The 15,039-nt window shown below is 37.7% G+C and overlaps 1 protein-coding gene across 6 annotated transcripts in view; it reads left to right on the top strand.

Moving 5' to 3' along the window:
* The window catches only part of epb41l2 (erythrocyte membrane protein band 4.1 like 2), a 93,808-nt gene that overhangs the window by 34,366 nt on the left and 44,403 nt on the right, over window positions 1-15,039 (top strand). For all 6 annotated transcript variants that reach the window (XM_037685792.1, XM_037685791.1, XM_037685794.1 and 3 more), the window contains exons 5-12: window positions 539-643; window positions 802-844; window positions 5,524-5,599; window positions 7,379-7,475; window positions 8,632-8,756; window positions 8,981-9,068; window positions 12,223-12,375; window positions 12,947-13,044. In XM_037685792.1, coding sequence (XP_037541720.1) covers window positions 539-643; window positions 802-844; window positions 5,524-5,599; window positions 7,379-7,475; window positions 8,632-8,756; window positions 8,981-9,068; window positions 12,223-12,375; window positions 12,947-13,044 — 785 coding nt within the window. The remainder of the gene's footprint in view (window positions 1-538; window positions 644-801; window positions 845-5,523; window positions 5,600-7,378; window positions 7,476-8,631; window positions 8,757-8,980; window positions 9,069-12,222; window positions 12,376-12,946; window positions 13,045-15,039) is intronic.

The following is a 15,039-nucleotide window of genomic DNA, read 5'->3' as shown; positions in this document are numbered from 1 at the left end:
TATATATATATATATATATATATATATATATATATATATATGCTAAGATAAACTACTATTTATTACTTGTATTCCTACTTCACCATTTTTCACTTATCGCTGGGGAACTAAGAACGGAAACTGCCGCAATAAACGAGGGACTACTGTACAATGCATTTTGCATTTTGCATTTTACATTTTCCGGTGGCACTGAAAACTACTGGAACTTTAAAAAAATTGATTTTTCATGCAGTCTAAACAAAACTAGCAAACAAACCCTAGGTTTTAAACAAAATCTTGTGCGACCTGTTAGCATTTGGACTATGTGTTAGCTACTACGCTAAGTTTTAGCTTAATATCTGTAAAATTGAAAAGTTATTGTCATATCCAAATGCTTTTTAGTTCTAGATGTACATCCCATGATTACTTTATGAAAGTTTTATTAAAACCATCCAATAGTTTAAGAAATGTTTTGTTAGCAGACAAACAAGCAGTTTTATGGCAGTGGGTGGTAAAAGTATCAAACCTATTTCAACGTTTGTTTTCTCTTTGTATGCAGAAACGTGCGAAGGGTCAGTACTTATTCTTTAAAGTGTGTGAGCATCTTAATCTGCTGGAGAAAGACTACTTTGGTCTGACATACAAGGACAACCATGAAGAGAAGGTATGTCTTATCGGCACATACAGTCCATGTTACTTATGTCCAAAAAGCCAGTAAGAACTGACGCATAGGAAGTCTAGAGATGAACGATGACATTGCTGCATGAGTAAAGTTTTCTTTTTTCTTTGTGTCTTCCCTTCGTTGACACTGTTACATTCCAGTGTTGGTTGGATCCCACAAAAGAAATCAAGAGACAGATACGCAGTGAGTTTTACTTTCTAAGTTCTACTATTTTGGATATTTGTACTCATAAATGCATCAATGTGTCCATTTATAACCCTTACCCTCATCTGTTATTGTATCTGACCATAGGCAATAAATAAAATATAGATTTTCAATTAATAAAATAGGGAGAGTATCATCTTAATCTCCCTTAAAAGGCATTATACTTCAACAAAAACAGTTGCGATACCTGAAACCAGATAACAGCAGGCCTGCGGTATGGAGGAGGTTACCAGGGTGTGATCACTGATTTATTATTTAGTGACCTCTTTATGAAATGTGGTTCATTCTTAAAGGGAAGGTGAGGTGTAGTATCTCATCCTTTGAGGGCTGATACACATCAATGTGGTGTGCAGTTACCAAGTTTAGGATTTATTTGGTTTTTAGATACACCTAAAATGGTAGCTGGGAGGGAAAGGGTACTTTAAACTTTGGAAATGTTTTCAGCTTCTAATATTGCTTTTGTGTACAATAGCTTGATAAACAAGCTGTAATAAGAGTTTAATTATGATAAATGTGTTTAACATTTATCAAAGATTTAACTAGCAAGTATTTTCATGTAAACTTGTTGGTTTCTTGCATAGTTTCTTTGCTCCAAGGATTTGTTTGAAAGGATGTTGTTCTTCTCGTTCTTTTTACTGCATCTTCCGTTTACAATATAATTCAAAACAAGCTTTTACAGTCCAAAGTTTAATGTGAAAAACATATAATTTGGGCTTTAAAAAAAGTGTACTTTTTCTTAATTAGTATATGAGGTAGTGTTGCGTGGGTGTGTTTTTATGACCGTGTCACCACACGTGCCTGCGCTCCACCGATATATTCCATGCATCTCTCTGTATGTGCTCATTTGTGTACATCTTTCTGTGTGTGGATGTTTACAGGAGGACAGAGATTGTACCATATAGGCCAACAGTTTTGGATTGTAGCCACACTGCCTGTATATTTGTATACAAATGACAGGGTTAACACCAGTCAGCTCTGAACTGCTGTCAGACTGCAATCAGTCAACACGACTCGGGTTCGGTTCACACTGGGTTGTAAGCTAAACACGTCTAATTGAAGCCTAAATGAAGGTCCTTGAGTTATTTTTTTTAAAGATCAGAGCTGCTGCTTGTGGTTTGGAGTTGATGTAAAATATTGTCACAATTATCACCGTTGGAGGAAATGGAAAAAATGCTAATCTTAGACAATTAGCCCATAATTTTGAGGAGTTACTGTTTTTGTGAGTGTAAAATTAGGGATGACTTTTTTTTTCCCCCAGGGGGCCATTTTGGCTTAGTTGAAGAAATTGAAGAGCAGCTCACTGAACTAACACACACACACAGTTGTGTATAAAGGTTGCTCTGTTTTGTTTGTATGATGTTTGATTAGGCCTGTCACGATAAACAATAAATCAATTAATCAATTAATCACATGATAAATTAAAATTATCAACCTCGTTTTCATTTATCGGCTTTATCGTTTCTTTGTGTCTCTCTCTTTCTACTGAAGACACTGGATGATAAAAAGGCTCAACTCCGGTGCTCTTCACTGACCCATCCCTTTCTCTTTTTTCTTTAAAATCTGTTTTAGCCGTCCAAAATCGCGATTTTGGATCATTAAAAAGCAGAAGCTGAGAAGCTAAGCTACCAGCTAAGCTAACAAGCCGACCTCGGGGAAAAAACCTCCGTCTTGTCGAAGCTCCAAAAATTCACAGTTGAAACCCGTGCCTTCGTCTAAAAAGTTGTTTTTTCTCTGCAAAAAGAAGCTGAGAACTCGTTTACTGATTTTTTATTAAAAGTTTTGTGTGACAAATGCTATGCTAAGGAGCTCAAACCACACCGAGCGGACGCCATTTTGAGAACCAAAAAACAGGAAGTAGTCACGTCAAGGCCTCCCTCCCATTTTTCTTGAAGAGACACACCGCTTGCTCCCTCACTTTCCATCCTTCGATTCAAACAGTCTTATACTGCCATCCAGTAGTCAAAAAGGGTACTACACACAAAACAAATTACCTACCTTTCTTTTTAAAATTGACAATAACTACTATTTTTTGTCAAATTTCAAACTATATTATCATTTATTGCAATAATTTCTGAAACAGTTAATAGTCCAGCAAAATTTGTTATCATGACAGGCCTGTGTTTTGTTGCTTTTTTGAGTTAGGAGGAATAATAGTGAACAAGGTGAATATGTTGGAAGACATTTTCTGATGTTTTTCCCCCCAGAATAAAAAGTTTGTGGCATTGTTTGCATGTTACATGTTCATTACGGTCTTCTTCTATCAAATATACTGCCTGACTGTAATCTTCTGGTTGGATCAAATGTATTGTCTCTTTTTCAAGCTTTTATTCTTAGTCAAGTTCTGCGAGTGAAACTACTATGAAAAATGAAAGGTTTAGACATTTTATTTCTTGGAACATGCCTCAAGATTCATTAATAAAAAGAGTAGTCCTTTTGAAATGTGTATTTTAGAAGTTTTGTTTTACTTGAGGATGTCGAGGGCTACATGAAGATGGTTGACGTTTTGCCCGTGTGTTTATGTCAGATTTACCCAAATCATCCTAAAAATGTTCTCTCAGACACACGTTTGTTCTGCAGATTCATTAATGAGCTCTGTTGAAATTGTACTTTTATGTAAGACTGAAGATCTGAGCAGCACGTTGCCCACTGTTTACCAGCATTTAGAACTTGAGCTGCATTCGTGTCATGATGTTTGTATCTCTAGTTTAGAGATTGTGTCTTTATCTGCTATTTTCTACTATTTAGAAAGGATGAGGCAGACACTGATGCAATTAATTAAATTAATTAATTAATTCATTTGTTCATTCGTCCTCATCTGCTCACACAGACTCATGTTCGTGCTGCTGTTGTTCACCATATTGTTTTTGTACTATTTTAGTGCTTAGCATATTTTTAATTTTGACGTTTTTCTTAGTTCATATCTTAGATCTTATTACTGTTTATCTTTACAATTTATTCTTTTATTGGCTGTAACTGGGACCCTGTGAACATAATTTTGTTCCACCACATGCACCACATGTGGTGCATATGACAAATAAAGAAACTTTGACTTTAAAAAAATGCTGAACATTGTTAGAGTTGAGCCTCAGAGTAAAACAAAGAGACAACGAAAAACAACTCATCGTCCCCCCCTCCAAAAAAGAAGCTGTCTCAAGTAAGGTTACATTTTTAATTTAATACCATTTAATCTTTAACTCTAAATTTGGTTTGACGGCTGAGAGACAAATTCTGTCCCACTTTTTGTTCGACTGAAAGTGGCTGGAGGGCAGGCGTCTGGATTTAGTCCAGGTTTTGAACCTCTTCTGTGCGTGTGGTACCTGGTAATGTTTAACTTCAGAGCTCAGGTTTTCTCAATCTTTATGGGTTTGTGCCTGACTGAGCTCTGCTATTTAGAACCATTCTGTCACTTTAACGAGAACATGAAATCTGTCTCCTTCTGCCTTTCTGTCTAATGACTTTTCTCTGCACGTTTAGTATATTGTAGACACTATTTACACAGCAATGTAGAATTTAACTGAGGCAAAGTGTTTTTTTGCCAGGCAAGGAACTTTTTTTTCCCCATATTCATAGGTTTTCATTCAAACTGTTGTAATGTTTGAAAGAAAATATCTAATAAAACTATCAGCATAAATTTCAAAGCAACCAGTTAACGGTTTTTGAGTCATTTTTAGCATCAGCGGGATTGTTGAGTTTCCCTCTGCAGTGTCTGTGCATACATGAGAAGATATGCACATGTGTGCGTAAAGAAATAGTTGCATTGTGATGTCAAATTTTCTTGGATTAAAATTCTCAGATGATGTAATCCCCATTATTTCCCATTTTGTTGCACGTGGTGCAAGTTTTACTGGGTGGATCAAACAGGACAGATGGAATAACGAGAGGCGATGGGCTGTTGGAATGAGAACAGAACATTTGGGTAAATGTGGATCAAACTGGGTTGTAGACATTAACAATGATATAGACGAATATGACAAACCTTTTTGATTATGTTCGACAGATTATAGTGCAGCGAAGTGTTAAAGTAGGGATGCACCGATCCACTTTTTTCACTTCACATCCAATACCAATATCTGCGGTTTAGTATCGCTCGATCCCGATCCGATACAGAAAAACAGTGCTGAATTAACAAAAATGGCTAAATCACATCTGGACCCGTTTCTGAAACAGGTCCAGATGACACGATTTAGCCATTTTTGTTGTCTACCTGGATGTTTGAGCTTACAAACCCAGTGCTGAATTAACTTAAAACATTTGTTTTTTTAAACGCAGACATGAATGTACTGAATTACAAATTTATTGAAAACTCTTCTTCATGACAGCACACTTAAACACACCAAGAGCTTCACAAGCTTGGTCAAACATGTAAAAACAACACTTTAATTTGTTCAGTCAGTACGCTAGCGCATGACGTCACTCAGAGCACAAAGCATAGAATTCGAGTGAATAGATCTGCCCAGTCATGGATCGGTCACATTGTCACGATACACGATCCAGAAGTTTTTTCCGATATGGTACTGATATTGGTATCGGATCGGTGCACCTCTAGATGTCAGAGAACTGTTCTTGTTTCAGACCACTAAAACCAGAATGAACTGTTCTGTTTTTTCAAGTTTAACTTTCCTGAAAATGACTCTGAATATGAGCATTTATTTCTCCAGGTAACAACTGGCAGTTTGCATTCAACGTCAAGTTCTACCCTCCTGATCCATCTCTACTCACTGAAGACATTACAAGGTATACAAATACATGTGCACTTAAAACGACATTTGTAGGTTATGTTATGGATAAATGTAGCAATGAAAAACTAAAAAAAAACATTTAGAAATGATCAGTTTTTGATTTTAAATCATTAGCTGACTCCTCCAGTGGACTCAGAGTGTTCCTTTGGGTGCTTTTTAAAAGTTGCCCAACAAAATCATTCCCTAATCCACTTGTTTTTCAGTGCTGCTTTTCGTCTCCTCCAAACCTGTTTTTCTGCAGAAATGTCCCTTTCATTTCCCTGCCTTTGGCTGCTGCTTTTTGTTAGGCTCTTTGTATCATCAGCGTTGCTGAAAACAACTGCCCACATTGGCTGGAAATATGAGTCACACAATAAAAGGCAGTGAAATTGAACGGGACCCATTGAAGATGTGAGCTGTAGCATCACAACAGTGAGCTTTCAGACAGATTAAAGCTCCGTAGAGCTGTGGGGAGCTGCACAGTTGGGCCATGATGCTCAGTGGAAGCCTTTTCCTCATTACGTAAGAATTTCACCAGTTGTTACTTTAGGTTTGTTTATTAGTGTCAATATAAATTGGTAAGACTAATGAAACTCATACACCTGTCCAATGTGGACTGAAAACGTAAAAGTGCAAGGTGATATTTTGCACATTGGTAAGTCTTTTTGTACAGAGGCTTGCTTAAAGAATACAGCATTCAGAATGGTTTGTACTGCTTCGAGCTAAACATTCTTTAGGTATGCATTAAGGGCTATTTCTTCTCATGAGTTGAGAGTCCAGGAGCTGTTTTCCACATGGTTTACCTCTAACTGGTCTTTAGTGCTCGTTCATTAAGTATTTTTCTCTCTCTAATGATCTAGTTAACCAAATAAAAATACTGACATGCTGTATTGTCCTGAGGCATGTAAAGCCCTAGTTAACATGCAGCAGCCCCATTACCGAATGAATGAGTTTTATGTGTCTGCAGCTTTGATTGACATTTTTCTGTTACCAGAATGATACATGCACCCTGAGGAGGCCTCTATTGTTGAAAGCTGAGAATGTAGGTATTATAAATAAAGGTTGACTGAATGAATAAAACTGAGTAAGCATACATCAGAATCCCCACAGAACCTCACTTACCTACACAAGGCGAGGTCAGTGAACAAGGCCAGGCTGATTCTGGAAGATCCTGATCATCCACTCCATGGTGAGATCAGGTTACTTCCATCTGGATGCAGGTTTCTGCTGCCCAGATGTAGAACGAACAGACTGGAAAAACTCATTCATCCCTGTAGCAATAAGGCTTCTCAATGAACAGTTATGATTTCTGTAGTTATTTTAATGTCTCAATGCCTTGTAGTATGGATGTTTTATGTGCCTACTGACTGTGAAACAAATTTCCCCTTGGGGATAATGAAGATTCTTGAACTTGAATCATATTTAGGATTAGACTTTCAGCTATCCACATCTCAGTATTGGTGTAGATTCCATCATCCAGGGCATGATAATCCTTGATACTTCATCATATTTTTTTTAAAACATTTTATGCTTGTTTATGTCCTAACATAAAAGAAATTGAACTAATAAAGGTTTTGAGCAAGAGTTTAATACTATTTTTTTTTTAAAAAGACCACACTTACTATCATGTACCAAACATTTAATCTGTTCTGGGAGTCTTTACTGCAGACCGTTAGAGCTGTTTTCAGTTCAAAGAAAAGCTAAGAAGGAAGTGTGAACAAGTTTCTTCTTGTCTTGAGGCCTTTTTGTTCCAAACTAAACTCTATTCCCGTTCCCCTCCTGTGATCTTTTGTAGATACCTTTTGTGTCTGCAGCTGCGTGAGGATGTGGCTTCTGGGCGGCTGCCTTGTTCATTCGTCACTCACGCTCTGCTGGGGTCATACACACTGCAGGTACATTGTATGTACTTTATGTGCATTTATTTATGTAATGTCCTGTAATATTACTGTTACACGTACATACAGTAAGTGCAACATTTTTCTAAGGAAATGGGTCACTTTTCAGAAATACCATAATTTCCAGACTATTGAACGCACCTGATTATAAGCCGCGCCCACTAAATTAGAAATAAATGTTACATATATAGGCCACACTTGTCTATAAGCAACGGGTATCCATGTTGTAACATGACATAATTGCACAGGAAGATTTAAATTTTTTTTTTACTTAAATACAAACATAACATACACAAATACGTACAGTAAATGTTTTTTTCTGAACAGTGCCTGTAACATTTCATCACTTCAACACTTGCTCTTGTCAAGGGCGGATGCCTTCTTCTCCTCTCCCTCTCCACTTTGCTTTGCTCTGTCCTGTCAGTGAAACTGCTTATAGCCTCTCTTCTACAAACCTTCCGAATCCTGGATGTTGTGTAAACCTGATGCTCTGCCCCTCCCTCCCCTCCTACCAAGGAATTCCATGGACTTTTCACAGGGGCCCAGCAGGACTCTTTGGATTCGTCCTTGGTCGTCCTCGACACCCCCTGAGTGTATATGGATCTCTCCAGAGGGAACTATTTGAACTGAGCGATTTTATATGAACTCTGCAGTGCCTCTGTGGCTTGTCTCTGGACGTGCTCACCGTCCTCGGAGTGTCATTTTAAATGCACGATTCACAATTATTTCGAGTGGCTGCAAATACTTCATTGGGGGAAAATATTTGCAATGAAACAAAGTTTGCCCCTCCTTGGGGGCACAACGGGGAAGGAAGGAGAGAACAGGGAGCTTCCACAGTTCACTTGTGATCTGTTCGATAATTTCATTAATTAGATTTTATTATTTTTTTTTTTTTACCTTTATTTATGCGGGTAGTCTCATTGAGTCACGAGGACCCACCCCCCAAGTGGGATATTTATTGGGCAGCAATGAGAGCGGACGGGTGTGATGAAGCTTAATGTTTTGGCAGCATGAAGCTCGTTAGCCCGTCAAAAAGAAAAAAGAAAATCAAATTAGCTACAGCATTGTATAAGCCGCTGTGTTCAAAGCGTGTGAAAAAAGTAGCGGCTTATATTCCGGAAATTACTGTAGTTTGTTTTCTTATATTTTACAGGCTGAATTTGGTGACTATGAACCTGACCAGCCTCGTCCTTTGGACTTCATCAATCAGCTGACTTTTGCACCCAATCAGAACAAAGAGATGGAGGAGAAGATTCTTGAACTCCACAAATCCCACAGGTCAGAAATGTCAGGATCATGTTGTCAGAATTACTCAAGGAGCATTTCTCAGAAGCATATGTGAGGTTTTTTTTCTGTCATTTAAATTAATTTTGTTTTCCCTGCTGTGTTTTGTACATCTCACTGCTTTGTTTTCATACAGCATCCTAGTATTTGATCCAAATACAATGAGAGCGTGTCTCTTCAATATATTTGGTTTAGTGCAGCCTTTTGTTTGTTTATAGGGGTATGACACCAGCCCAGGCTGACCTCCAGTTTCTAGAAAATGCCAAGAAGCTGTCGATGTATGGGGTGGACCTGCACCACGCTAAGGTATGAATAAATGAACGAGCCTCTCCCCTGCCTTTCTCTCTTCTGCTCTCCTCCCTGTTGTTGTTGACATCTGGGGATTAGCACAGTTCCTTTGATGTGGGGAAAGCATGCCAGTGTGTCTGCAGCTGTATCTGTGTGTGTGCGTGCATGCGTGTGCGTGCGTCAGCTGAACAAACACTCAGGGAGGCCATTTCCATGGGAACAGCCACTCGCTCTCTCTCACTGGAATAGCAGGACATCAGCAGAGTGCGTGCAGATTTCCATGTGCATCCGAGCCTGTCCTGGAGTCTTTGTGATAAACTGAGCAGAAATACACGAGAGAAGAGAAGTCTGAAAATAGAAGGGTGATTTGGGATTGAGAAAGAAATGAGCTATAACCCAGATTAGGACAGCCTCCTGATGAGGACATTCCCCTCCAGGGAAAGAATGAGTGCTGCAGAACAATTTAAAGCCTAAAACCCGTTTTGTTTTAAATTGCATATCGTAGTTGTAGAAATGCAGGGGGTTGATAAATTTCAGTTTTTCTGGCTAATATAAGAATTATTTTAGCCCGAAAATCTATCAACGAAATCTTAAAATGCTGTAATATTTATATGATGTTTAAAATTGATACAGTATCAAATTTGTTAAACAACTGATTTGAAAAAAGAAAAAAAAAAGTCACATGACTATTATTTTGAAAATACTGTAATTTTTCTCTTGCTAAAGTAATTCAGCATCATGAACTTTTTTATTTTTTATTTTTACTGGTAACTAAGAATTGTTCTGAGGGGGAAAAACGAAAATGCACAAGTGTCATAAATAAAATGATCAGTGAAATTTTATATTTTTACACTAAGCAATGGTTATAAGATGAAATTCATTCACTGTTATAAGCAAAACGGTTTTAAATTGTAGAAATAAAATCCGGTGAGCGCTGAGATGTAAGATTTAGTTTTGACCCCACTTAAAGAAAATTTTAAATTGGTAGTTGTAAGCTAAGGAGTGTTGGAAAGGTTCGGTACCAAAAAGGTCAAGAAGATTTGTTTTTACTTCAAATGTGGGACTAACTGAAACAGAAAACGGCTGAAATTAACTAAAAAACTAGCTAAAATGTATTTGAAAGGGAAGAGCAAGCCTAAATTAGCAGAAGAAAGCAGGAAGAGCGTATTTGCTGAATTAGCTTTAAATAAGCAGAAATTAGCACAAAAATTAGGAAAGCAGCTAGAAAAAGCTGAAATTAGTAACAAGCAAATGGCTGAAAAATAGCTGAAAGGCAGAAAGAAGCTTAAACTTCCAGAAGTAAGCGGAAAGAGCTGAAATGAATTTTTAAAAAAGTGGAATTGGATTATAAAGCTAAAATTCCCATAAAATAGTTAAATAGTAGCTGAAATAGCAGAATTGGCTGAAACTAGCATAATTAAGCTGAAAGGAGCATAACAAGCTGAAATTAACATAAAGAAGTTAATTAGGCTGAAAGTAGCACCATTAACATGAAAACTTGAATTTATCTGAAAACAGCCGAAATTAGCTAAAAAATGCTAGAAAGGTAGCTGAAAAGGTAAAACAAGCTTAGATTAGCAGAAGAAAGCAGAAAGAATGCATGTTTACCCAATTAAGCTGAAAGAAGCAGAATGTAGTACAAAAAAGTGGAAATTAGCTGAAAAAAGCTGAAACTAGCAACAAAAAACCAAAGAAACGACTAAAGAGTATGGTAGCTAAAAAGCAGAAAGAAGTATAAATTACCAGAAGGAAGTGGAGAGAGCACATTTTTGATGAATTAGGTAGAAAAAAGTTAAAATGAGTGCAAAAAATGTGGAATTAGCTGAAAAAAAACTAAAATTAGCATAAAGCTGCTAAATAATAGCTGAAATATTAGAAACAAAATTGAAATTTGCAGAAATAAGCTGAAAGGACCATAACAAGCTGAAATTAGCAGAAAGAAGTTAGAAGAAGCACAAAAATGTTTTATTTAGCAGAAAGAATCTGAAATGAGCACAAAACAGCTGAAAATAGCTGAAAAAAAATGTTGAAACATACACAAGGAAGCTGAAAAAAGCTGAACCAGAACAAAATTTGACAGGAGCAGTAAAGGGTTGTAAACAGATCTAAAGATTCGAAGGAATGAGCTCAATTCATTTTCTATGAGAAAAACAATGTCAGAAAAGGCTAAATATTTCAAAAAGCTAAAGTTGCACCAATACCAAAAATCCTATCAGGATTGTCCTGAAAAAGCTGAACGTTTTGATTTATGATTTGTTGAAATAACTTGAAAACTGCAGGATGAGAAACGCGCCAATACATGTACGTAAGAAAAATGGATCACAATAGTGTGAATGCTTCGTAAACGTTCACATTATTACAAGACTTTGGACTTCTACAAGACAAATTAGTTGCGCTTGATTGGAAAAATTTCGAGACTCCCTTTGCTATATGATGGATCAAAGAACTTTCAGAACGTATAGGTCTGGAAAACCAAAAGACTGTTCAACTCTGGGAACCATATATGAACATTATAGAAGCTGGAATGAACTATGTTTATAAACATATCAATTCAGATCTCTTAATGCATTTCATGAATACATAATTGATTCAAGTTTCTGTGTGTATAACAATATGAGTGTCTGTTCTGATTATCAGTTGAACTGTGTTCTTTTCTTCTCAAGATCCATTACAAACTGTCTGTGATGTAATAAACAAAATCCAATTAAAACCCTGGTGTCCCTGTAATGCACCAAAGACCTAAACCATATCTCTTGTGAAAGTCAATATGGTTGGCTCTTAGCATGGCGAAACTGTGTTGTGCAAAACATCTATGTGCCCTGTAAAACTGCACTGTCCATTAGTCGGGACATATTTTTCCTCTGTTAATTCATCACTGTGATCGATACAATCTAACCATTACCATCCGGCCTTGAATTTAAAAGCTCTGTAGTGAGACAGTCTGCCAGCTAACTGTGTTACACTTGTACTGAATTACAGTGTGTGTGCGTGTGTGTGTTTGTGTGTGCGTGTGTGGTAATTGAGTTTCTTTTGACCGTACGCAGACTACTTTAAAAATCAATCGATGTGCTGCACGAACCGGTGTGGAGAAATTAGTCCCATCTACAGATGTTACCATTAGAATAGTAATTGCATTAAATATTTTTCCCGTGTGCATTTTGATCTATTTCAGGATTCAGAGAGTGTGGACATCATGCTTGGTGTGTGTGCCAACGGGCTTTTGGTCTACAAAGACAGACTTCGGATAAATCGTTTTGCTTGGCCTAAAATACTCAAGATATCTTACAAGAGGAACAACTTCTATATTAAGATCAGACCAGGAGAGGTTTGTTGCAGACATAAACAATCTGTAAATACTGATTTTCACTCAGTGTTACTTAAATGAATTCAACACATAAATACAACACTGTTCTAAGGTGATATAATTTAACTTGGACTGATTTAAACAATCACATTGAATTGAATCTGCTTAGTGTTTTTTGTACAACACACTGAAAAAACTCCAATTTTGTTGTCCTGCTGCTGCTCAATAATACAGGTAGATACATTTAACAAGGTTGAGTCAGTTCCTCTGGACGGATTCTTCTTTGTTGAAATGTATTTTGTTGTTATGTAGTTGTGATTTTGTGCTATGACATAGAAAAGGTGGGGTACACCTTGACAGGTCACAAGTCAATTACAGAGCTAAATTGAATCAACTTGAATTAAATCAGATTAAATCCAGTCAAATCTTCTTAAACTGAACCAATTCTACTTGAACTAGATCAAATAATAAATTGAATCAAATCTACTAGAACGAACTGGAATTAAATCGACTTTAATGAAATCAAATAAACCCGTCAGAACTGCTTAATTGTTTACTTGTAATTTTTTTGTTGTTATTGTTTTTTTTACAGACGGAGCAGTTTGAGAGTACGGTTGGATTCAAACTCCAGAATCATCGCTCTGCCAAAAAGCTGTGGAAAGTTTGTGTAGAGAATCACAGCTTTTTCAGGTAGAAACACAAACACTGTAAAGCACAAGCGCACTGTGTAAATATGATTTTATAGTCTGGAGTTCCTGTTGCTAGTATTACCGGTTGTTATATTTGATTTTTTTCAAGATACTCTGTAGGGTAATGTGTGTTTTTCATTTGGATCTGCAAATTTCTTTGTGTAAATATAATTTAATGATCAAGGTGACTGATAACCTTTAATATACACAACATACATGCACTGTATACACAAAGGTAAGCCATGTGCCTATGATTGTTGCATTTCTTTTTGTCATGGGTTTGTGCTTTATGTACATGTGTCTTTGTCTGTACACAAGTGGAATAAGCTTTAATATCCTGTTCAAGGAATTCTTGCCTGGAAACATTTTTATTACGCACCTGCACATATTAAAGTAACTGTAAAAATGACTATGTGTTTTCCCCGTTGAACAAGAGGGGTTACTTCTCTCAGTTTTGAGCTGCAGTAGGGAAGGTTCTGACAGTTGTTTGGGTTTGTACACCAAATATCAGTTCATATTACCTGTCCCTCTTGGTGTTCTGGAAGGAGTGCTATCTGGGGATTCTATTGTTCTCATGTATAATTTAGCTGGAAGGGAGAGGAACAGCCTCCCGGATCTGAACCCAGCTTCCAGGGGCTGTGTCCTGAACGTCTTTGGTGCTTGTCTCAGCTGCATCCGAGGGACTCGCTGGTAAACACCAGCTGTAATGGAGGCAGTCAAGCTGAAAAAGGATGCCTTTAGGGCTTGTTTGACCCAAAGATATCCTGAAGCAGCTCACTGGTACAGGGTGGCCAAAAAGATTGCAGCTTCTGTTGTTGGGGAATGCAAAAACAGGCATGGGAAGAATTTAGAGAAGTCATATTAGGACTTTTGGTTGGCTCAGGAGGTTTTGACAAACTGTTCAGCAACTCAGAAAGGGAAAGCATGTCCTATTCCAGGCTATGCTTAGTTTAAGTGGGGAACTGCTGGCATGGACTGGAGATGTTGTTGAAGAAGCATTTGATGTGGTAAGTTTGGTAACCTTCTGCTAAGGTAATCTCCCAAATCTGGCCACCGTGTCCACCTATTTGAAGGCAGAGTCTGAGGACTTGGGGGAAGACCAGTCCATTACCATGGCAGAGGTCACCAAGGTAGTCAACAAAAAAAAAAAACTCAGTGGCAGGGCTCCAGGGGTGGATGAGATTCACCCTGAGGATGCTGAAGGTTCTGGACACTGTCGCGGTTAACACATCTCTTTATTGTTGCACAGAAGACTGGAAAACAACTGTGCAGTGGCAGATTGGGTGGTGGTTCCCATTTTTATTAAGAGGGTCTACAAGGTGTGTTTCAACTATCAAGGTATTACACTTCTTAGCCTCCCCTGTAAAGTTTACTCCAGAATGTTGGAAGGGAGACTCCAACCATTTGTTAAACCCAGATTCAGGAGGAGCTGTGTGTCCTTGGTTCTGGTTGGTCCTGGAACAGAGGATCAAATCTTGCCTATTGCAGGTTTGCTAAAAGGTTCTTTGAAATGTGCCTCTTTGGTCTACATATGTTTTGTAGATCTGGAGAAGACTTATGACCGTGTGCCATGAGACATTCTGTGGCTGGTGCCATGGTAGTGTGGGGGTGTCAGGGTTACTTTTAAGGGTTATCTGGTCTCTGTAGTTCTAGAATTGCGCCGCTCAAGGTGGCTGCATGTTGGAGCAGCTCTGTTATTTTCATTCTGAGATTTTGCTTTTGGAAACTTTAATTCCACTTTTTCTGGATGTAAATCACATTTTTTGGATGATTGTTTCCTCTGGTATCAGATGCTGTGCAGCTGGTAGGATTTTTACTGAAACTCATTTAGTTTGGGACATTTGTTATGATGCGTAACCATGGCAACAAGGCAGTTTTCTACAACCAACAGCAGCTAATTAACATCTCAAAAGCTCAAATAATATCTCAACTACAGCCCCAAATCTCAAACGAGTTGAAAGGATGTTCTGTGGACACATTCTCATCTACCTTCCAG

Source organism: Nematolebias whitei, chromosome 12 (assembly GCF_014905685.2).
Source record: "Nematolebias whitei isolate Nwh7 chromosome 12, NemWhi1, whole genome shotgun sequence".
NCBI classification, from domain to species: Eukaryota; Metazoa; Chordata; class Actinopteri; order Cyprinodontiformes; family Rivulidae; genus Nematolebias; species Nematolebias whitei.
The sequence above is the reverse complement of the archived record's forward strand: the minus strand, read 5'-3'. Positions and strand labels throughout refer to the sequence as shown.